Raw genomic sequence first — 25097 nt, forward strand, 5'->3', positions numbered from 1 at the left:
ACTCTCCTCATGGGCAACTGCAGCCTTTCATATACTTGGAACACCATCAGAACTGCTGCCTTGACTCCCAGAACTGCTACAGACCCTTTAAAACACTACATGATTATTACTGGGACATTACATACATCTTCTCTTTCTATATGAATAGTTAAATTACCTACAGCTCTGCTGAAGTTTGCAACATAATTACTGCGCAGCAGTTGGCAGAACAAATATGGACAGATTGCTTTGGTTCCTTCACTCTGAAACACTCTGGGCTAAGTGTTACGGAGTGAATACTCCTTCCATCTTGCAGACAGCTTGCTTTCTAGACAGATTTTTCCTCCAGCTCCTGAAGCCTGGTCTCCTGCTTCTGGTCTCCTATTCTGTCTCAAGTTAATTAAAGGTGCCAGTTGTCCTTTAGGAGGTCCTCCCCACATTCTGCTTAAAAAAAAAAACCAACCACACCACCCCCAAAACAAAACTCAAATATCTCATTTGGGAAAAGTGGTTCCTCCCAGCAGTTCCAAACCACTGGCTAATGGCGCCTAAGCCCTGCCAAACACCAGGGTTCAACACACTGTCTGCTCTTAGATTTGAGCCCATCCATACACTTTGGCATTACAATACTGACAGGCAGTAAGTGACAGAAAACACATTTCAAACATATTCCACTGGTCCAAACTGTAACAATTTCTTCCACAAGCTTTCAGTCACGTGAAAAGTTCATGAATCCAAACATACTTCATATGGTATCCCAACTCTTTAGTGTACTACACGAATGCTGTTCACGAGCTGCTCTGACGCTCCAGTTTAATCCAGTCCTAAGCATAGGGAAAAGTCAAGTAAAAACCACCCTGGATATTTCATCTTTTGGACCTTTCCAGAACTTTCTAACAAACAGCCAACTGTGTACTACCCATGCAAATCAATCAACGCATCAACTGCCTAATCTTTTGGATAAGCAAGGTTTCCAATGTATTGTTTTGACTAAAAAGCTTGTGAAGATGTACGCTTTTCTTATAGAGTTGCTATAGCAACTTCTCTTTTTTCACATTGCCATGGTCTGAAAAGTTTACATGCACTGCAATTTGAAGTGATGTCTTGAGATAGCTAACATACCAACTGCATAATTACGAACCTCTCTGTTCACTAGTTAAAAATTGCAAGGGACAGTCAACTGTGAAGTCAAAGTGTACAAATAAGACATAACACGGAGCATCAGATTAAATTACTGTTCAATATACTCAGATCTCCTCTCAGACCTTGCCTGGATTCACTTATTTTCACAGTTTTCTCTTCCCCACGCTCACCCACTCCTTCGTACACATGATTGCTCTTAAAATCAACAGCCTACCCAGCCCCAACATTACCCTAAAGTATACACACACATTATGGAACTGTATAAGCAAGGGTGCAGGTGTTTGCTTTACCACAATTCACACTTATAAATGCATCTAGAAAATGCAGTCCAGGAAACAAAGTACAGAAAGGTAATCAGCCAGGAACAACTTTGATGATGTTTCAGTAAACAGCACAAGCATGTTTCCATAATGAATTCCTCCAGTGACTACCTTCACTTCTGCTCAACGATTTCCCCAAGCAGCAGGCAGTCCTTACTTTAATTGCATGGCTCTTCACCCCCAGGCTTACAAATGGTAAGCATTCCAGTGGCCTTGGAAGGGCCAGTAAACACAGCAGCTCAGGAGGCCAAACAATTCTCTAAGTAAAAGTTTTCAAAGAAAAGTGAAAAAACAGTTCCACGCAGGGTACTGAGGCTACTTTAACTTGGCTCAGTATTTTATTTTTTTTTTAAGCAAGAATTTTAACAAGAAGATTCTTTAAATAGGCAACCAGCAACTGCAGAAGTATGTAACAGCTCCAGCTTGCTGGAGCAAATTATGCAATAACAAGTTACAAAGGTTTTACACAGTTCAGTGAAACTGTGGGATGCTTTGAAGCGTACCCAGCAAGGGCTTTAAATGAAAACTTGAGATGTAACCAGCTGTCAAAAACATAAATGAGAACTTCTTGATTCATTTTGTATTAGGTTGTTGTAGGATTGTTTTTAAGGATGTAGTGAAGTGATATTTATACTCCTTATTTTAGCTGCCTCACCGGTAACTGCAAAATTTGACAACTGATGTCAAACGTTCTAAGTGTCACATGTTCCAATACTAACTTATTTCCATAAATCATTTAGTAACATAACATTATTGTAGCATTATGATCACAATAAACATAGCATTAGTAGTAAACAGTATTATTAGTATAATAAACTATCGAGAAAGAACAAGCAGTTTTGTCACAGCAAATGCACATTCATCATCCCTATGGTTCACTTAAACATACTATAATCTAAATAAAATCGGTATTTGTAGTCTTAACATCCTACGTGTTATAGGAACCATGATCTTGAAACTGCAAAAATCCCAGAAGGGAGATAAGGAAAAAGGAGCTAGGAAAATATAGCAGAGGTCACAAGTGGCAAGGAGAGGGCAAGAACACATTACTTACTCATTAACTCTTCCAACACAAGTGTGAAGGGGGCACCAGGCAAAGACAGTTTTGCAGCCAGGTTCAAAACTAACATCAGGATCTAGCTATTCATGCAAAGGACAGCTAGCTGAACTGCGTAATTCCTTACCACAGTACACTGTGGATGCCAGAAGTTTACATGTAAGCTCAGGGAAGAAAAAATAACTGAGGATTCCTAAACAAAAAGAAACTCAGGAGGTCCTTGAACTGCAAATGTCCTAATCAGTCTACATTAGTCCTGCTTTTATACCCTCTCCCAGGTAAATTCTTCTGTCTGATGGTTAGAGTTTTGGTCAGTACAGCTGTCCAGAAGTCCTTACATTCCCCAGGTTCGGATCACTGATGGCATGAGAGAAGGCATGTTCTGACAACAACCAGAGGCTTTAAAACAGATTTTGACTTTGCGATCACTCAAGCACACAGATGGAACAAGTCATATTTGATTATAATTTCTAAGATCTAGAATAAAATAGCTTTTAAACCCATTTTAATGTTAAATTTAAAGAAAGTTAACAGCAATGCCTAACCATTAGAGTAAAACAAAGATCAGAATGATGCCAATTCAAGCCACATTCTTCCAAGTTTGCTGTGACTTGCAATGCAATTTAGTCAACAAACTTGTTCAGAAGGAAGGGTAAGACAACTATCTACAAAACAAGCTTTGTATCTTCGCGCCTCACAGGAACGAGAAAAGGAACCGATTACATATACTGCTCAGCAGTATATACTGCTCAGGTATTTCCTCAATTACGAAGTTGCCATTGTTTGGTTTATTTTCTTTTAAAAGGAAAAACCTTGTTTAAAAATTAAGGGTTTATATTCTCCACGCATTTGAGAATATTTTTGTTGCATGTTCCAAGAAACACATTGCTGCTATCAAGTGCAACTGCAGGTGACCTCAGTGCACAAGAGCATCAAATCCAGGGTTTGTTTATTAAACGTTTCTTGTTTTAGGTTGTTTATGCTCATGTTCTAACAGCCACAGTGCTGCCAACAGCATAAATTCCTGAGGCTAAGAAAGTCCAGCTTTCAGCAAAGCACGAAATACAGCGATTAATGCTACAGACATAAGCACTGACAAAACGAAAAGATAGAAGTTGGGATTTTGGGTTGTTTTGTTTTGTTTTTTTTTTTAAAGAAGCCTTATCTCTCAGCTGGCACTCTTCACCAAGTCTGAGCTTTACAAACCCGGCTTCTGAGCGAAGTGCTGGAGAGCAATGAAACCATCCACCACTTTTCCACGGTTTGGTTATGTCAGGCGGGCGCTATAAGCGACTCGCAGCGTTCTTCTAAAGCCCCGGCTCCAGAAGCACTTTACCGGGCTTTTTTTCCTCCCCACACCAACACTACAGAAAAATCTGTGGCCACGTTAAATCAGTAGCAGCGTCAGGAGAGCTTCAGCTATTGTTGGCTGTAGTTTTGCTTCGTCTTTGGGAACTGCCTGGGGATGTCGAGGGGGAAGTGAGGCAGCGCCAGAGGCTGGAGCTGCTGCCTTCCCGGGGCTGCGAGCCTGACCCCGCGCCGCCAAGGGCTCCCGGCTGGCAGCCTGCACTTAAACAAACACAACAAACCGAAACAAAACAAAAACTGGACACAATAGCAAAAAAACAAAACAAAAAAAAACCAACCACGCAACCCGAAGCCTCGAGGAAGCGGCGCTCACCCTCCCCCGCGGTGTTTAACCCACTCGGCGGGGCCTCCTGCAACTTTTTCAGGCGGCCCCGGCCGGGCGCGGCGAGCGGCCGCCCCTCGGGCCCCTGCCCGGCGAGACCCCCGCTGCGGGGGCTGCTCCCGCCCCCACCCAACAGGTGCCACCGACCCCCCCGGCCCAAGCGCGGCCGGGCCCGGCAGGGCTGCGAGCCGCCGCCCGAGGAGGAAGAGGTACGCGGAAGCTTTGACGCCTCACCGGGGTAGCGCTGCCCTCCGCCGCTCTCCTCATGCTGGGCCATGCCCAACCCGCCCCGCAGCTGCCGCGGGACTAGCAGGCGGCGGGCGGCTGCGGCGGGCGGTCCATGTCGCTCTCCGGTGCGGGCGGACGAGCGGCGGGTTCAGCGCAGGTGAGGCGGGGCGGCCGCCGCCCGCCGGGCGCCCTCTCCACGCGGCGCAGGGCCTCCCATGGCGCCCGCCCCCGCGGCGGCACGGCACGGCGCGGCGCACACCTGGCTGCGGGCGCGGCGGCGGACTCCGCCGGCGGGACAGGCGCCGGGCTCCTACCGGGACGCTCCGGTCCCCGCGGCTCCGCCGCCTCCCGCCGCTCCCCCTCCCCAGCGCGGCGCTGGGAAGCGCCGCCCGCCGGGGAATGAGACGCCTGCGCGGTGGGGGGCGGCCGCTGGGCGCCGGGGCTGCGCGCCGGCCGCCATTTTGAATCGCCTCAGCGCGCCCCGGGTGGGGGGGCACGGCGGGGCGCGGCCGGGACGGCCGTGGAGGAGGCGGTGGCGGCGGTGGGGTGAGCGCGGCGGGCGGAGCGGGCTGAAGAGCGGCCGGGCTTGGCAGGGGTCGCCCGTTCAGAGCGGTTCCGTGCCCCCCGCTGGAGGGGAGCCGGTGTTCGGCTGCCGGGCGGCTGCGTTACTGCCCGTGGCAGCGTGAGAGACCGCGGGGAGCCCGTCTGCGGCGGGGCTCCCCTTGTGTGCCCGGCTGCTCTGAAGAGAAAAACAAAAGTCAGTGGGGTTTTGCGTCTGGTCTGTGGAAGGTCTGGGGCATCAGGTTAAGGTGTTTCCTTACCTCCGCGCAACTGACCCGTAATGCCAGAAGTGGAGGCTCAGGGATGATAATGGCTATTTTAGCGTGTTTGATTTATCTTTCCAGTCTCTTTATTTTCACCTGCCGTCGCAGAGTGCTCTCTTCTGGCATTTGCACGGCGAACCCCGCGCACACCCCTTCTCCCTGCCGCCCCGCTGAGACCAAGGGGTTGCGAGCAGTCGGGACCTTAGAGGAGCAGTACTCACGCTTTCTTGTATTTCGAATCGTTACTGCCATTTCTTTTTTTTTTTTTTTTTTTTTCTTTTCCTGCCAAGATCATATACGTTTTGCACCTAGACTCAGTGATCATGTGTCTGGAATGGTAATAAGATAAAAGTTGTTCCCCATCTTAACTGAAGATGCAAGTACCAGCCTCTCATCGCTTCACACCTACGTCTGCCCTGAAGCTGCAAGCGTGACTGCAGCAAATGCAGAAATACCTGAACTCCTGTTAATGTAATTGGCTCAGTATCAGGAAGAGCAAAGCCATGATTATTCAAGTTTTGATATGGGCAAGTTACACCTGAATAAATTGCGAGAGGCTGAGGTAAACTTACAGAAGTACTTGCCACCGTGACCCCATTAACACCAGTTCCATGCTATCAAGATGAGAAGTAGGCACTGAAAACCTACCATCAACAAGAGTTACACCTCTGCAGATTTCTTCCTGTGACTGCATCAGAGACTGATAAATATAAACACCTACTCTGCTGGATTTCTAAGATGGGTATCAACATAAACCAGTTAAGATTAGCACTAATTTCTCCATATCTTTCTTTGAAAATCACTGCTACCTCTGCAAGACAGCGTGCATGTTACTATTAAAAGAAGGTAAATACAAATACAGCTTTGAAGCACTATAAAGTTTTTTATACACAGGAGACGTACTGCTTTGCAGCATATGCTGTCCCTAATTCCTTTTTCAGTATTAACATTCGCCTCCTGGTTTTGAGAGTGGGAATCAAGTCTTCTCTTGGCACAACCAGAAGAGTGTATTGTCATGGTATCATCAAACTTGGGTCAAAATTGTTAGGTTCCTAGGGTAAATAACAACATGGAAATACACCATCATGAAATCTGTAAGTCTGCAGAGTGTCTCCCAAGGAAATAATGATACTCCCATCTTCATAATATTATTTAGGCTGAAGAAACGGTTATAAAATCCACTGCAGGGAATCTTTCAGCACTAGCAGACTGTAAAGTCCAGCTGAAAGTTTCAAGTCACACAAGGAGTTTGGCACGTTCTGAGTCAGCACTTATTTAAGGATAGTATTTTGCCTAACAATCATAATACCTTTCAGATTCCATTCCAAGTGATTTATTTTAGTTGATTTTTTTCCATTTTCAACCCACAGGTGACTCTTCCTATTCAGCTGGTAGGTTTTTAGATACCCACTCACAACAAAATCCTTACTGTTCTTTGCACTGAAGAAACACAGAACAACTGGGGTCCCAGTGTGCTAGGTGGTGAAAAAATACCAGGGTCAGCCTCAAAACGTTAACAGAAATTTACAGCATAGTCAATATAAAAAGCCAAACTCTGTTGCATGTAAATGGCTACATACCTTGTGGAAAAGGCTAAACAGCATTTCTGGTGGTTGTGAGCTATTAGCAGAAGTTGAACTTTTGCATTAGCGGTTAGCATCAGTTCTGTTAAAGCCACTTCCACCCGAGATAACATGGTTTCTGTCAGCAAGTATTACGTATTATAAGGCCTCTGTATTGGTAAAAGCTTAAGGGCTGTGACTAAACACAGCGTCACACCATTAATTCTCATGGAAGCATGGAATGTCCTAATTACTAGAAGAAAACTGACCAGGTACTACCTACTACCAGGTATGGGAAGTATAAATGCCTAAGTGCAAAAGAGACCTTTAGCACCTTTGTTTTTCAGCTGTGCAAAATCTAATGTTCATCCAGAAGGACACGCTGAGAAATCAAAGTCTTTCTGTTTTAACAGATGGGTTGCAAGTAAATCCTGAAAAGCATGATAAGAAGTTAGTTGTGGTGCTTACTCAGCATGGTTATCATCAGTCCTCTGCCATTGATTCAGTCAGGTAAACCTGTAAAATAATTTTGTAAAAATTCTAGGGACAAAATCCTGATGTGTTGTTCAAGAGTGTCTTGCCTGTGGTTGTTGTGCAGAAATGAAGCACTACATAGAGCAGTTTCAAATTGCCAACTGATGTTCACTTACTGGGCAAAAAACATCTATGTGGTCTAATAATAGATCATTGCTAGAGATTTTAATTTTTTGAAAACATTCAATCCAAAGCTCCATCATACAAACTCATATTCATGCCAGCAGAATTCAATATGCTGATTTCATGGTTATTTTGCAAGAAAGCATGAAGAGTTTGCGCTGTGTTCTGTCTCACTGATTTTTCTGAAATATACTACATATGAAAAAAGTATGCCAAGTAACAGTCCTTCATTTGATCCTTTAGAGTTAAGGAACAGAAGCGCAAGCTTCCCTCCTGCTGCTTATGCCTGTAGATGTGGGAAATAATTTTCTGCTTAGCCTTTCAGTTCTGTTTTGAAGCTTCAGCAATTTTGGAATTGATACTTTTAATTTAAATGTTTTTAAGAACTACATGGGAACATCTAGATTCATTCATCAGAAGCCAAGTATGATGCAAGCAGCTTTCAGAGACAGCCAAACAGCTTCATTTGCATCAGCTGTGCAGCTCCCTATCCATCTTGAGGTCGGTAATTCTCTGTCACAAACTAGAAGACATTTCAGTACATATTTTTTTCTCTAGTTAACCAAAGATGTGCATGTTGTAAAGGTATTAAATCATTGAATATTTGAATACTAGCTGACTAACAGCTCCTGCCTCCATTAACCATCCATGTAATGTAAGGTAGTTTTAGCTCGCACAAGCAAAAGTGCAAGTGTACCAAGTAAGCGCAGCAAATACTGCATGATCTCTGTTACTGTCCATCATGCTAAGAAGCAGAAAAGTTCTCTTTTGAAGGTAAGTATTAGAACAGAGATGAGACATTGATGTTTTTCCTCCTTGCTTTACAGAATTATTTGTATGTATGGTAAAGTAACTAATGCATGTTTGATGGCACAGAAGGCAACAATGAATAAATTCAGGTTTCTCCTGACTTGTAGCAATGATGATAATGATTTGATGAAAAATATCAATACCTCAGAAGCAAATGGTGATGTTTTTGACAAATGGAGAATACTATGCTTTTCATCACAAATTAATGTTGTTCTCACAAAACTAATATTTGTCTGTCTTTTGCACATCTGTGTTTGCTAGCAGTCCATTTCCAGCACAGGCATTCCTACTAGAAGTGCAACGTCTATGCACCAAATCATTTTAATAGGTTTGGGATGAATCGGCAACAGCTGGAGAACATGTCATTTCATTCTCCCAAAAGGCTGCCGCCTTCTATAGGAACTTAAACCTCATAAAGGACGAGGAAAATGAAGCCAGTGTGTAAGTACCATTACTGTTAACCCTTCTGTTACCACTGGGTAAGAGCAGACTTCTATGGTTTAAGGTTCCCCTCCATGAGCCAGCAAGAAAATGAAGAGCAGGAAAAGTCGGGGACAAAAGTGTGAGACTTTCCAGCACATTTGAATTTATATTATTAAAACATAATGCATGTGACTGGATTGTTTCTATGTCTACATACTGTTTAGGAAAGACGAAATGAGCGATAAGGTGTGAGGGAGTAAGACTATACAAACTACAAATATTGCTGCTTGTATTAATAGCTCAGAACTGCAGAATCTTAAGTGCCCATAAATAACTGCTAACAGAATTTCCATCGTACTTCTGTTATGGGTCTTCACTCATCACTAAATCATACCAGAGAAGGAAAAAAGGTTTTTATTATGCCCAGCTGCATAATGAAATGTTGGGATGCTATAGCAGATTTACTCTCTTAGTCAAGCACAATTTAAATTACATTTCTAAAAGCAAATAGATTCATTCTGTAACACAAAAGGTATTGCATTCAGCAAGTGGTAACTTCCTAGTGGATCTCATTAGGAAAAAAAAAGTACTGCGTTAAAAATTAGTTGTTGTCTAGAACTGATAATGATGAATGAGTCTAAGTAACATTCAATTTGGGCAGATAACAGATCCAGTTATTATGTCTCTATGGATCTGCAGTGCTTCAAAGAATTTAATATTTTTGTATTGAATAAAATTATGAGAAAAATAGAGGAAAAATATTTTAGAAGCATGAATGACAATTGAGACTGTTTGAAGACTTTGGTGTCAAATAGATAAGGGTTCCAGAGTCAAAAGACTATGGGCTAAAACCCCATTACAAAGTGAAGACAAAAGCCAAACCAATACAAAAATAGAAGTTAGGAAACTTAAGAAAAAATGTCAAGAGAAAAAGGGAAAAATCCTACCAAAAGGCTATTGGGAACAAAAAGGGTGCTAACAGTTCTTAATATTCATTATTCCATGAATAAAGTAAGTATGCAAAAAAGAAAAGTTCATTACCAATTTCTGTCCCGTATCCAGAAAGGATCAGGGTGGCCTACTGTAGCATGTAGGGATTACTGAGGTGAGTCACTCTTTGGACAATGGGCTTAAAACACACACAAGCGGTACTTTTTTCAAACACAAGTTTGTGATCAATAAAGGAAAAAATGTGCAAGTTTTAACATCCCAAAGGCAACCCAATGGTTTTCTCTGTGAACTATGAATCAGTTTAATAGCCCTTCTGGATATAAGCTGTTCCTGTGTGGGAAACAGGATTCAGAGAAATCTGGAGATCCCTTAGTTCCTCATTTTTATTGAGGCAGGATGTATGTAGCCAGGCCCACCATAATTTCTGACACATTTGTCTCATCTTTTCCTAAAAATCTCCAATGTGGAGGTGGCACCCCTTTTTGAGGCAGTCTATTGTAGTGCTTATGTACTTGCCTTCAGTACTGCTACTATACTGTAGTGCCCTTTGCTCGGGCATTTCCATGGCTACAAACAAGAAAAGCACTGAAATGAAAATGAAAACATACTCATCTACACTTTAACGGGCTTGATTGTTTAGATTGATTTTAGAAGAAATTCAAGAATTTGAGACTGCTCAATTCTGTGATACAAGGAGTTGCTATACTGACTGTGTCTTTTGTTTCCTTGTAGCGAGTAAAATCAATCTACACAGAACTGATGGCCAGTTAAGCCTTCCTCATTAAAAATTTCTACAATCTTTATATGAAAAGCAATTGTAGCAGCATTATATAGCTGTTACCGCTGTTAACAGAAGTGGCCCTGCATTGTACCGAGAGGGTAATAAGAAACTTACTACTGCTATTGCACCTTCTTATGTTTTCAGATTAACTGGGTTCTGCAGTTGCAAATACATTACAGTGAGAGTTACGGTTCTTCCAGGACCTACACGCTGCCCTGCAGGAAGGCTGTCAGGTTGGAGAAGGCAGCGCACATGGAACTCTCTCATCCTAGTTTCTGTCCTTGGTGCGTTCTTTATAGGTGAAGCTATACACAGTGATGGAGGGCAGGAAAACCATTGTTTTGTTTCTTGGCAGCATGTTGACCCAGTGCCAGCTCTGCAGCTTTGTTCTGCCTTTTAATTCCATTATCATCACATTGGAACACAGAGGTAGCTCATAAAATTTCTAAGCACTTGCATGTTACAATACATTTTAAGAGCAACTTGAACAATGGAAAAGAGATCTTGCTGTATAAAGCTAAAATGTATCAGTTAAGTCTCATTTGTCCCAAATGCCTGGAGTCTTGTTGCTACTAGTTTCACAGGTCATAAAAGAAAATTATGTAAGATGCCATATGTGAAAGGTAGATGAAAGATTCATTGGGGATAATAGTTAAATATGCTGGTCCCGGCAGGAAAAGAATGAGTTACTGTCAGGGAATCCTGGGAAGACTCCCAGAGCTGCAGTACCTGTCCATGTATTTTGAACGGCAGACAGCACTCCTGTGAAGTCGGCAGACAGCACTCCTGTGAAGTCGTTTGACATGCGTTTAAAGCCTGCCCCACCACTAACAGATGCAATTGCTGCCTAGGACTAGGCAGTGTTTTTTGCACAATAGCAGCATTGTTTACATTGGAAACTAATTCTTTAGGATATGTGGAGTTAATATTGATTCAGACACAATAACTGAAAGGCCTGGCTGATTAAACAGAATTCTTATCAAGCATCTTCTGTAAACACAATGAAAATATACTCCTGCTGCTACATTTAAGAAATAATTACAAATAATTTATGCCTTTGAAAGTTTTCAGTACCAAGTTTAAAGCCTGCTAGATACTTACAAACAAAAGTATTCAGCCACAGGCCTTACAGAGCAACTATTTTCCATTATTTCCCAAGGGTGTATTTACATACTGTTTTCATCGCATTTCTGGTTTAGGGGAGTCAGAATCATTCTGCATGGAATCCCAAGTCACTGTGGCTGTAAACTTACAGCAACATAATGCACGTGTCTCCACCAAGCTGAGTGTGAGCTGTGGAAAATTGAGTCTTTTTTTTTTTCCTTTTTATAAAAGGATGTCTGGCCATGGAGTTCATAGTGTGTATTTTCTTGTCACAGATGCAGTTTTCCTAAAAGTAGAAGTAAGATACTAACCATTTGATGGCTGAACACAAATTGAAAGCAGAAATAAACGTCTGCTATTTTAGATCCCACAGCTAGATAAAAGTTCATTAACTGTTATGTGAGAGAGGGTCTGGGTTTGCTTGGGGTTTAATTTTTTTTTTTTTTAAAGGGGTCTCACATGTTCTCTAAACATGAAGTTGTCATTACAAATTTATTTTTGGAATGACAGTATGATATAGTCTACAGAAATAATTAAGTGGGGCCTAAGCTTATTTTGTTTGCTTGTCTTCCTTTTTTCTAAAGAACACATGCAGTGTATTTCACTTTCCTCCCTTGTATTGAAAACAAATAAAAAAAATAGACTAAAACACTGTAGCACTGAAAAGGACTTCCAAATTAGATACCTCCTGCTATCTCTCCAGAATGTTTAATGCTTGACTGCCATGTTGTACCTAAGTTTTATATATGTTAGCCAAAGAAAATGAACACACACGCCATCCAATTGTCCTTTTATATTTTTATTTGGTGTTAAGTAACTCCACAAGAAAACAAAATCAGTTACTCTGGTGTACGTGAAATCAGAACAATACAACCACTTGAAGCAAAAAGTAGAAACAAATTTCAGCCCAGGAATGGAAAACTGATACTTCAGTGCTATGGATATGCAATGCGCTTCATACCACAGTGCGGTTCAGCGTATGCCAACCTTTAATGCTTTTGTTGTTGTTGTTGTGTGTGTTTCTATCCATACAGAAAAACTAAAAACCACACTTCAACTCTTACTGAAAGCTTTAGAGCTTTAGCCATTAAACTATGAAAACAAGTAAAGACAATTTGTTATTGCCCAAGCTCAATGTAAGATTTCGTTTTCCCCAAAGGTGCTGGAATTATTACATGCCACAATGTAACTATGAGCAACAACTTTGTTATTTTTGAGCCCTTTCTTACCAAAGAAGCAGCTCTAGCCAAAATTAACTGAGCTGAAGTTTGTGTTTGAAATATGTCCATTTGGTCATTTCTTGTTCTCAAATGAAGTTCTATTCCATTCTTCACTGTAGTGATTTGAAGAATTTGTGTGTAAAGTTCTTTTTTACTTTCATGTTACAGTTAACTAGTTCTCAGTGCAGGTGCTAAACAACCTCTCAAGGAAGCTCCAGAAGAAAGTAAAATATACATAAATCTATCCAAAGTCTGCAAATAAATTAAGAAAAGAAACTGTAAAGTGTCAAAAATTTGCCGTATGAATACAAGCCCTAAAACATAGTCTATGAGGAGGACCAAAAGAAAGTCCCTGGGTAAGGACAAACCAAGCCAATTTGAAGTAAGGATCTCAACAAAAGTGTTGCACAAAGAATGGCACGGTTTTCCAACCATGTATTTCAATTCTTACATTATCAATTGAGTGAAGGCAACAAAACCCAGTTACTCAGAAAACCTTTCTAGCACAGAACATATTTCAAAGGCAGTTCAGCTCTCATTTCAAACGGCCGCGGTTCTCATGAGGTTTATTGCCTGTCAAAATTAATGGTTAAGCTTTTCAAGTCAGTATTGGACTTTCTGCACTTCCTGATGTTATAGACATGCTGCTATTGTATAGACTAGTTAGTTGTTGTTGTTTAAACTATGAGTTGGTAAAAACTTAGGATGTTTAGTTTTGCAAATATTGCTCCTCCTGGCTTATACATTTTGCATAATGTGTTAAAAGCACAAGGAGTTGATAGTCTTGTACAGATGCAACTTGACAATGTATTGACTAAGTGAACAAAGTAAAATTTAAAAGCAAGTCACATAAAGCAACAATCACTACTGCAATCACACATGTATGTTGTAAGTCATCACCTTCCCTACCCCCACCCACCACACACATAACTTGCCCCACACATTCTCTCAGAAACACAAAATGAACTACGAGATTTACTAAATTACAGCCACAACAGCAGCTAACTGCAGCAGCCACAGGATTTCTTTCAAGTGAAGCACTGACCCTTTGCGTTTAAAACATTGAACACTCTGAGCATTTTAGGTAAGTTTCAGTCATTCAGGCTCAAGTTCAGTACAGGATGCTTTTGCAGGTTACATGAATGCCATCATCTGCAACAAGACAACGTTCTCATTCCTCGCCACAAAATTCACAACAATCCACACATCACCCCAGTGGTTTATTATTTTTGGTGTTACTTTTTAAACTTCTGCCCTGCATTTGCAAGTTGCTAAAAAGGACAAAAAAAAAAAAAAAAGAAAAAAAAAGGGAAAATAAAAGCCCACATTGCCTCCATACCTACAAAAAATCCTTGGCTTCTCCAGTTAGCAAAAATACAAACCATGGTATCTTCAGTGTTGGTTTGCGGGAGGGGGGAATCATAGGATAGAAAACACAGTTTCTGTAAGTCTCTAAAGCACAACCCTGTTGTTCCTACTTCAAAGTTATGAGATTTACTGAATGAAGACTGGACAAGTCATTCATGCTTTTCTCCTGCATTCAGAAAGGCACTGATAGATTACAGTGTTAAGTATTTATCTCCCAGTTCTTAAAGAACAAAGCCAAATGTGCAGAAAGCTGAAGTCTCTGAATAGCAGAAGTAGTTGTAGACACTGCGATGCTAAGAAGATAGTAATAGTGGTAGGGCTACAGTTACGAATGAAAATAACTGCAATTAAGATGCAAAAAAGCAGTGGTACTACTAAGACAAGCACATGCACATCCATTCTTGATTTGACAACACAATCTAGTCTAGTTCAAATAGCCAAGAATTTAACAGTTTTTTTGGGGGAAAAAGAAAAATCTTCAACAGGACAGCTGTGTCCTCATCTATAAAATAAGCAAGAAGAGAAAGATAAATACACATCTGAATCCATTAACTGAAGAAGAAACTCAAGTTGTTGTTTTAGAGCTACAGACCCTCAAGAAGGATAGTTTTCCATCTCATGTTACTTTTAAATCATCTGTTCTACGCTGCAGTTTTTATAGTTGAGTTCGAGAAAAAAGCTCCTCCTCACACGGATCAGCCCATTCACTTCCACCTTCTGAAGCTGTGTCTTCAGAGCTGGAGCTATCACTGGAGTAGATCTTCTTCCTGAAGCCATTTGGTTTTGCCTCAGCATTTATATCATCTGCACATCTTGCTTCATAAACAGAAGAAACCTAAGGATTTAAACTGACAGTGTTGATGGGGAACAATACAGAACACGCTTGCTTTTTTCTGGGCTGGGAGGTTATATAGGTTTGCAGCTGTTCAAGAGAGATGACACAACTGTGGGACAAGTCCTCCTCTTTCCTGACTTAGTCCACTATGTAGAAAGGACTGCAGAACAGCAGGGAAAAAAGGCAGGGCTTTTATTATTTTTTCCTATTCCTTGATTTTAGGACTTGTAAAAAAACAGCAAGAGGATCAAAAGTGAACTCAGCTGGAATATGTTCCTATCACAGCTCACGTTAGAAGATTACCGTACAAGTTATCTCTAAATTTGGTAGTAAGTATTAAATATCAAGAAATCACAGCACAAATCTGACTAAGCTTCAAGCAAACCCAATATATTTTCAGCTGGATCAATAAAGCTGTAGCAAGCATGTCATGGTGCATGTTCAAGTGCTATCATCACTATAAAGTTTAAATCAGTAAGTGCATGTGTACACACAATTTTTTCCATACAGAAAAAAAATCAGGGGTTTTTTTTGCTTGTAAGCAGGACAGAATTCAGCATACATTGTGTTTATGCCTTTAATTACTGGTCCTTTCTGCCTTTATAGTGCACATCAGCCCACTCTATGCTTACTGAAATTAGAAGTTGAGGAAAAGAAGTCTCATGTTTAACACACAGGACAAACAAAAGTGAAGCATTCCCAAAGGAAACTGAGTACGCTTAACTACCAGAAGTACAACCATCTGAAGTACAACACTATGAGGAATTTTCAGAAGAATGCTCAAGACACAGAGGAGATTAAAAAAAAAAAAAAAAAAAAAGTAAAGAAAAGCTTTTGAAAGAAAAGCTTTTGAAGGTTTTCATAGGAATTTCATTTGAGGCCAGACTGAAAACTGTGATGAAAGGAAAGAAGTAGTAGCACACCCTTACAAAAGAAGCAAAAAACTCCTCCCCCAAACCAATGACAAACTTACCATATTAAAATCTAAAAGATGTTCATCATCATTGGATATTTCCTTTACATCTGCAAATTCTCCTACACCATTCTCTCCCTTGGCATTTGTATAACACTCTGTGTTTGTGAGGTGTTTCAGAGGAAAAAGGAAAAAAAACAAAAAACCAGAATTGAGGAATACTATTATTTTACATAGAGAAGTATTCTTGAAATTCATATTCTAGGCCATGTAAACTCTGTGCCTGTGGAGGATTTTACAACCTGACATCCTTAAAAGAGATAAGCATAATACCTTACAGAAGTTTCATCAAATCTTACCTGGATAATCAAATAATAAAAAAAGAAGCTACTTAGTTAATGAAAACATCTAAAATAGTAAGGTACAAAGAGCAAGAATTACTTTTTAATCATACATGCTTCAGTACTTCTGATACTGTACAGTGTTCCAAATCTATTTCTATGCCCATATAAAATATTCTGCAACAGCAGCCTGATCCTGACTGCAGCTCAAAAAAACAAGTTGACATGAATGGCTGTGGTTTTTACTTACCAGAGTAAACTTCCATATATAACAGCATGCATCATATAAATATATATGGAACACATGCATCAATATCCATATATAAAAAATACCCATACATAAAACTGGATACAGCTAAAGATTTGTGAAACGATAAATTAGCTCTGAGGATAAAGCTCTGGTTTTGTTAAACTAAGTCTAGAAGAGGAAATCCTGGAACTATTCTGCTTCACAGAAATTCTGCCACTGCATCAAGCAGGTTCTGGACTTCACAGTATTTTATACTGTGTATTCTGTCTTCCTCTAACGAAGTAAGGTGGTGACACACTTGCAGAGTTATGCAGGTTCACCAGCAGATGTCAGCAAAAAGATTGCACAATTCACAGAACTTCAGGGATTACTCTAAAACACGTACTCAAGAGCGTGAGTCACTGCATTTGCTATTAGACCAGTAACATCTCTGCAATTGTCACTGTGAAAAAACACTCCACAGCTTTACGAAAGGACACTAAATATCTTTACTTTGTAAATACTGAGTTTTTTTTCTAATATGGGTGGTTCTGTGACCGATCCAGGAGGTAAACCTAAGTCCTCTAGGTATCAATCTATTCTCAAACTGTGCAAACACTATTTCTACAGTTGGGAGTGAAGTAAATGAAGATGTTCTTGAAAGTAATCCAAACTGTCCTAAACACCAAAGCAAGGGCATTTAGGCACCAAGAACATAGTTTAGTTGGTTGCACTTCAAGGTGCATGCCAAAATAGTTCACTAATAATTACTGGCCAATTTACTTCCAGATTATTAAGGAACCAGGTCTCTGATTAGAAGTTTTTTGCACTGCACCTCTACCAACAAAAAGCATCAGATAGCCTGTCAATCCGGTGTGCAGAATGTTGTTATTTAGCTTCTTGCCTTTTCTCCACAAAAGGTAAACTGGTACACAGGCAAAACCAAGCTGTCTTAATTCTTGCTTGTCCAGTGAAAAGCTGGGCTTGGGCCAGGTGTCAGATGCTATGAAATCTTAGGTGGCAACAGAATGCTGGAAGCACACCTGCTTCCACTTGCAAGCAGCCTGCCTACCAAGACTGGACTCAATCTGTGTGTGGGATAGAAAAATTCCCAGATTGTCACTGAGAAAGGAACGGCCAAGAAGCAAATCCCTTGTCTTCCCATCTTGACAGAAACTGCACACATTCACTGAGTAACTGGCATATTATTTATGCAAACTCCTAAAAGGTAATTATGTTTTCACATTCTTACAGAATTAGCTACGTAGTATTACACAGGTTGAAGCATGTTCAAAAATGTAATAAAGTATTTTCGAAGTCAGACATTAACGTTCTATTTACTTAATTCCAGGCTCTGGAATTAGGTAAATTTGCATACCTTTTAAGACTATTTTAAAAGCACTTTAATTTAAAAACTACTTAAGGATGTTAGAGATCTCTTACAAATGTAACTGAAGCATCCCAGTTCTCTCTCGGGTAAGAGAACTCACTGTGGAAGTTTACTGGTTGTTTTTAAATACAGATAGTAGTTCCAATTCACCTGCAGCACTTCCAGTCTGCAACAAAAAGCATTTCATTCCAACGCAGGTGCAACAGCAAGGTAGTTCGAACAGGCATAGCTTCTTACCTTCACACTGTGATGCAGGAAAAAGGGGAGAATAGAGCGCCTTTTCCCACCAGCATTGCTTTTCCTGGCTGCCACTCATTCTCTGCAGATTAGTATTCAATATAGGAAAGCGTTTAGACAATAATCATGCTTCATTATGCCATAAATAATATACTTACATGTAAAGGAGGAAACTGGTATTACAACCAATTTGCTAGGTTTTACAGGTTTACCAATTTCTAATACTAATCAGAAAGGACTGTCAAACTACAACAGCAAATCCATTATCTGAACTCTCATAGGCAATATGAGCTCTACGCAGGGGCTCATACTTTGCCCACATACAGCTGTATAAATCCAGAGCAAAAAGATTAATTCCAGCACTACACTTTATAACCTAACTACAAAACAAGAGAACATTGAAACAACATTAGTTAACATGACAAACAGTTCAGTGCAAAACAAAACAGAAAACAAGGCAAACAACAGGCAACAAAATTTAATGTTTGAAGTCATCAATGGGATAACATAAAATTAAACTAGAGAATTAACGTGTCAACATGAGGAAAAACTGCTTGTAAGGATTAATAATGTCTTTATGCCAAAACCAATCTCAATCTACTCAATAAAAATGCCTAAATACTCTCTTCCCACCCTATTTTAAAACCTGAGAACATTTAAGGATGGAAAATTAATGAACCTCCTTAAAGTTCCTCCTTAAGCTATTGTAGAACCACACACCTATAGAACCTAGACTTAGAAACGCTTATTATTTAACAAAGAGAAGTCCCTCTCAAAGCAAATGAGCAACCCAAGAGTGCTGCATTCAGAAGCATGTGCTAGATTGAACTTTTTTATTGTGGAAATTCTGCTATAATGAATATTGAAGTTATCCATGCTGGTTTCCTCTCATAACACCAAGGAACAGTCCTTTTGGAACCACCCTCCAAAAGCTCAAACCCCAACTCCAGAAAAGGGAGTTCTTCAAAAGTTAAACCATAGAAGGAAGGAAAGCTCAAGGGTATTTGAAGCAGGACTTAATTAAAATGTGCATTTACAAATAAATTCAGTCATGGAAGCCTCACTCTGCTGCTGACTATAGATAGAGGCATCTAAACTCCACAGGCACAGTGCTTTATTAACTTCAAAGTTTCTCACGTTGCTGGTGTCACGACTGCGCACCTGATAAGCTGGATGATCCACAGCAAGTCACAAGCAAAGCCAGCTTGAGTCTGGCAGGGTGTAACAAGCTACAGCAGTCCTGCTACCCAGGCTAAGTCACCGCCAGAGCCTACATATCTGCTTCAGGATGGCTCAGTGGCTGAACTGATGCTGGCTGCAGGCTGCCTCAGCTCCTGTGTCCTTCCACCACTGCCTCAACACCAGAAGACTTGGAGAAAGCCAGAGACACATCTAGCTGAATGCAGAAACAGCTCAGCAGGACTTCAGTGCGAGCTCAGAGCTGGCCCTCTTGCTGTACACTGACCCTCATAGAATGACATGTGTTACTTTAAACCAGCATTAAGGTCAGATGTGTAAAGCAAAATGATAAATGTAAAAAGACCCGCTATCCATACTAAAGCCAACTGATCGTTTCATTTGGGAGGAGATGGAGGATACAAGCTGATGCCCATTTATACATTCACTGAAAAAACACCATTTTTTCCTACAGTTGCTTAGATGTTTACTATAAATGCACAGTACGTCATCATAAAAAAATTCTGTGAATTAAATACTCCTAATTAATAAATATGAAATGCCAATACCAGAACAGTACCACGACTCGACCTTCCTTTGATGGTGTTCTTCCCCCTTTAAAATGGCATTTTCAATTTATGTCTCCTCCCCCCTCACACATACTTACATATACTTCCAGTGTTCTGTGAACATTTTTACTAAATTTTCCAGCTGCCTATCTAAATAGCTATTACGCTCAATGGTACTGGTATTAGAAGTTGCAAGTGGAAGTCACTCCTCTTTGGAACTATTCATATTTATTTAAGCTGTACTTAAAGTAAAAGACAATAATGCAAAACCTACTGCAATGCTGTTTCACTCCCAGACTGATGGATTTCCTTTCTTGCTTTACAGCTAGGCATATGGTAACTGAGGCTTCTCTTGGAGCCCCTGGTTGAGGTGATGCAAGATCACTCAAGGACTTCAGCATTCACAAGCATAAACACTGCTGTAATGTTACCGTTATGCAAGATTCTCCTGCCCCAAGTCCTGACTGATTTAAACCACAATTGTCTATGAATTTTAAGTAGTACTTGTGCAGTTACATACAGAAACTAAAACTCCAATTCTGCTTCTGTCCCCTTATTACCTCTCCCATACTGAGAGCTAAGCCAACAGCAGAAAAAAGTATTGTTAATGTTTGCTATTGTTTGCATAAGAGTTTGAAAGACTGAATTAGTTTCAAAACTTCAAATAGCATTTAAGTCTTTCATTGGCATCTAGCTCACATTTGTTCCTTCCAACATCAATTTATGTCTGTCTTCTCAATCTTCCTAAGAACTTCATACAACAGCAGGGCTGTCCACTTGGGTCTTTCATCCAAAATTTCACATGAAAAGAACAACCATTCCTTGCAAACATCAGTAAAAATACTTCCTAAAGGAATAAAAGTAAGTATTAGGTTTTTTCCAACTAAAAAAAAAAAATCTACTGCTGCTTCAAAGATCAAATTACAGTGCAACAACTCTGTAATCTAGCTGGAGTAAAGTAGCTAACATGAAGGAGAAATTTTGTGAGCGTAGGTGGATAATGACCGTATTAAACAGCGTATTTGATCTCCAGCGTAACAACAGAAAAGCAATTCAGTGTTTTAAGGATACAACTGAATAAAAAAGAAAACAAGCAGAGAAGTGAAAGATGTTTCCTGCTCCATGAATGGTATTTCCTACAGCCAATGGGATTTCTCCTCTTCCACTCACACAAATATTTGAAATAAAGCAGCCAAGGAAGACTACTGTTCTACACCGTTTTATTGTATTGCTGCTTTCTTCAGAAGACTGCTATCGACAGCAAAACCCAATGCATTAGCTGATGAACCTATACTATGAGAACGCAGCAGAATATCATATTATATTGATTTGGGGAAAAGGACAAGCTGCTTTGGTGAATACATTTCAGACTGGGTAGACGGGCCTAGCAGAATGAATGCCCAGCAGGAGCACACTACTCTTTTGCTCGTTTTGCTTGCGTAAAGTGTTCCATACTCACTACAGCAAGGGATGTATCCAACGCCATGGTTTTCAGCTGTGAACAGTAGGCACCCTGAAAACAGCACATTTGAGCGGTACTGTTAAGTTAGCTGACAGAGCTGAAATTCTGTAGTTTCTGTGTGACAAGATACTATGCCAGCTTTTAGGACCATCTTTGACAGAGGCATTTAGGCAGGTGAGGAAACAATAGCTACCAAAGTTGGGAAAGACCAGGTCTAGAAGTATGAAACCAGAATTCAAGGAGAAAGGCCCAGTCATATAATAAAGTGATAAACCTGGTACTGTCACATCTGCAATATGAAGTGTGATTACCTGAATGATAAATGCTGTGATGGAAAAGCCAAGGAACAAAAGGTAAGAGAAATCTGGAAGGGGCAGGAGGGTGGGGTTCCTTCCCCCTCTTCTTATGTATACAAGTGTATTAAAAGGCAAGTTCATATTGATAAATTTAAAAAAAAAAAAACCACCACCACAAAAAAACTCAAAAACAGGAACCCCAAAGCATATTTTTTTAAATATTTTGTTAAGTATGTTAAAAAAAAAAAGAATACCTTTCTCTTCAGATAAAAGCTTGATTGCTCATACAAGTAGTTCATTAGGAATTTATTTTATTCTTTCTTCTTGGCCGAAAATAACAGATCGTTTTATTTTGCAACCTCACATAAATTTCTCTGAGAGCAGTTAGGAATATGCAACACAGTTTCCTCTACCAAGAACTGGTATAAGATGTGCTTAAAAAAATCTTACTTTATCAACACTCTGCACAGGGGGAAATATTAGTGTGATTATTTTTTTTTCTGTTCCTCAGCTAACAATTTTGTATGAGTTGGCCATAATTTTTATTGATATCCTTGCTTCCATCACAGGTTTTTCCCTACAGTTACAGATAAAAGTCCACAGCAAGTTCATATGGAAGATTAGTCATTTGCTAGTTAGAAATGTTGCATTGGTCAGAACTTTATTCTTCAAGCAAAATTTCTGCAAAACGTATTCTCAGAGCTGGGGTCTACAATTTTAAGGACCATCTGCCTGAGGATCTCGAAAAGAGGGCACTTCCAGTATTTTATGAAAAAAAATATTTAATTTTCCAGCTACCCATCTAAATAGTTATTATATCTCACCTAAATTGATATGCCTTTCAGAATAGACTATTCGGGCATCAGATACTCAATGCTGGTGTTTTCTAATTAGTATTTCTCCTCTTTCAGAATGCATGCTGATAAGGATTGAGGCAGTGACGAGAGTTTTGCAGAATCTGAACAGAATAATGACTAAAGACTCATAAGTTCTGAGTATTATTTGAAGTGTTACACTTAACAGTTTCATAACCAATCACAGAAAAAAGAAAAAAGAAATCTCTAAGTACAGATTTCCTTGAATCTGCTCTGCAGCCCCTATCAGAAAGAATACAGGAAACTCACAAATAATTCAGAAGTCAAAGCAGCAATAAACCCATTGAGACTCCTTCCAAAAGATCTGTTTGTAATTTTAGTTCACCTGCTATCCAGGGAAGATACATCTGGCTCAAGAAGCTAGTCACAAATGAACAAAGGGAACAGAGTCTAGACTTTATATTCTTAAAACCTACTTGGCAGTCACCTAATTCTCAAATTTCACTGAAAATGTATGTGTAAGGGATGCTATAAGATCATCTAGTCTACTCTTGCACAAAGCTGGAATCAGCTAAAATACACTATTCCTACACTCTAAATCTCTTCAAGACAGAATTTCTATTGCTTCCCTAAAAATAACTGATCTCCATAGTAAGTAATTTTCTGGTTAGAATTCTTATTCAATTTCCCTTGCTGTGATTTAAGGTCATTACATTCACTTCCTTTGTGTTTATCAGAGCCTACAGAAAAACACAGCTTTTTCCTTATTTCCTGTAACTATCAACATGGCTTCTGCAAAACTTCTGGGTTCTTCCTCAAGTTTCTCTTGTTTTGAGATAAAAGAACCCCAGTTCCTTCGCTCTGTTTTCAAAAGTAGTGATACTTGTGTTGCTCTCCTCAGGACATGTTTCCCGATGCCTACAAAATCATGCGACCTGAACAAGAGAAGCAGTTAGTTTTCCTTTTGCACTAAGGAACTTAAAGAAAATAAATTACCAGAGCTCACTGAGCACTGTTCAGTTATCGGAGGATTTTTTCCAAGCCTCATTGCTACCTATAATCTATAATGATCATATTAAACTGTGCATTTGATCTCCAGCATAACAACAGAAAAGCAATTCAGTGTTTTAAGAATACAACTGAATAAAAGGGAAAACAAGCTGAGCCCACTACTCCATCTGAAGACTTTCCAGCTCCAGCAGAAGCAACTACTTCCCCTCTTAGAGAAGGGCATTCCTACTTATGTATCACAATATCGCTATCTTTTGCAGTGTCATTCCTGATTTATGCTCAGCTTATGATCTGCTTGAAGATGCTTTTCCGTTTCATGTCATTTCCTTGCCTGTCACTCCTCATACTGTGCTTGTGAAGAGGATTATTATGTTCTTTAGAAATTTCTATTTGGCCCTGCTAGATTGCATTTTATTTTTCAGAATGTTTCTCCAATTTAACCACCTTTTAAATCTAATCCTGTCTTCCAGTGTAACTGCAGAGCTTCTCAGTTTGGTAACATCAGTGATTTTCATAAACATGTATTTTATGTCCCAGGCCAGAAAAACTAATCATCTCCCTTCTCCTCTAGTAAGCCACCAACTCTTATTTTGAGAGTGCAATCTTTTTGCCAAACCAATACTTCGAAAGTTTCTCAGTTTCTTGTGCATCCGTGATATTTATGGTCTAAAACATTTCTTTAGGGAATTTAAGAGTCATTAATGATACCCCAGGTTCCATTTTCTTCTTTAAAAGGATGGAAATGTGTTTGCCTTTTATATATTTCCTATCTTTTGTGTGTTCTACTTGGCTTTTTTCAAATTAGTTGCTGCTCCTCATGATATTTAGCTGAATATTCCTATGACTATCTGAAACAGTGTAATTCTTCTGTACTACTCCTTTGCTTAATTGCCTTTTCACAAACAATTCAAACAATAAAATAAAAAAAAAAAAGCACTAACCAATACTTTAGACATTATCTTTTTACAGGTTTCCAGGCTTGTTAGTCCTGTCTCTCAGAAGTAACCTTCAGTCACTTTTCTGTTTCTAGTTTACTTCTAGGACTTTCAGGTATACCAAATTTTTATTTTATTGGCTTACTTTAAGCCTCGGTTTCTTCCTCACAATTTTTATACTGTCATTGTGAACTCTTATCTTTTTAAGGTCCTCTCATACAAACAAGATACTTTCACCCTTCAAAATCTCAGCAAATTAATGTCTTATTAATTATCAACTTAGAGCTCAGATTCTTTGTAGGTGTTTTCACCATCTGCCATGATCAGCACTTACCAAGAACTATCCAGACCAATTCTTTCTCAGACAGCCCCAAAATTACTCTTTTACAATTATGTCCTTTGTTTTGTGCTTTTTAAGGTTTTTCCCACTTGATTCTCCAGATTTTAAAGCACAATTCAGACCCCTCTGAATTTTTTGTCCCTCTTATCACTACCTAGGTTTATGGCAGGTTACCTCCTACACTACTGACCTCAGAACCAATGTATGTAACTTCCCTCCCTCTCTCGACAGCCCTTCCTAAAGGGGTTAATACACTTACACTGCATTACTCCAGTCAGGTAAAGTTCCCTACCAAATCCGATAGGCCAATTAAGGCATGAGATCCATAAACATGTTTCTTGCCAGTAAAATTTCCTCATCCCCAAACGCATTGTCCTAGGCATGTTCAGACCTTAAAAGTTTGGTACCAATCCCAACAAAACGCGCAAGTC

The 25097-nt window shown here is 39.9% G+C and overlaps 2 protein-coding genes across 8 annotated transcripts in view; both read right to left on the bottom strand.

Moving 5' to 3' along the window:
- The window catches only part of TBC1D14 (TBC1 domain family member 14), a 70445-nt gene extending 65679 nt beyond the window's left edge, over nucleotides 1-4766 (bottom strand). Inside the window, exon 1 of one of the 2 annotated variants that reach the window (XM_040593481.1) lies at nucleotides 4424-4766. In XM_040593481.1, the coding sequence (XP_040449415.1) occupies nucleotides 4424-4466 (43 nt within the window). In that variant the 5' untranslated portion in view covers nucleotides 4467-4766. Of the gene's footprint in view, nucleotides 1-2496; nucleotides 2588-4423 lie in introns of those variants that run through there. The other variant, XM_040593479.1, reaches the window with a different exon arrangement.
- Nucleotides 4767-12312: 7546 nt separating this feature from the next.
- The window catches only part of KIAA0232 (KIAA0232 ortholog), a 72225-nt gene continuing 59440 nt past the window's right edge, over nucleotides 12313-25097 (bottom strand). For 5 of the 6 annotated variants that reach the window (XM_040593510.1, XM_040593544.1, XM_040593535.1 and 2 more), the window contains 3 exons: nucleotides 18063-18144; nucleotides 15926-16023; nucleotides 12313-14952 (listed from right to left, as the gene is read on the bottom strand). In XM_040593510.1, the coding sequence (XP_040449444.1) occupies nucleotides 14773-14952; nucleotides 15926-16023; nucleotides 18063-18144 (360 nt within the window). In that variant the 3' untranslated portion in view covers nucleotides 12313-14772. Of the gene's footprint in view, nucleotides 16024-18062; nucleotides 18145-25097 lie in introns of all 6 variants that reach the window. The other variant, XM_040593528.1, reaches the window with a different exon arrangement.

Source organism: Falco naumanni, chromosome 1 (assembly GCF_017639655.2).
Source record: "Falco naumanni isolate bFalNau1 chromosome 1, bFalNau1.pat, whole genome shotgun sequence".
Taxonomy (NCBI): Eukaryota; Metazoa; Chordata; class Aves; order Falconiformes; family Falconidae; genus Falco; species Falco naumanni.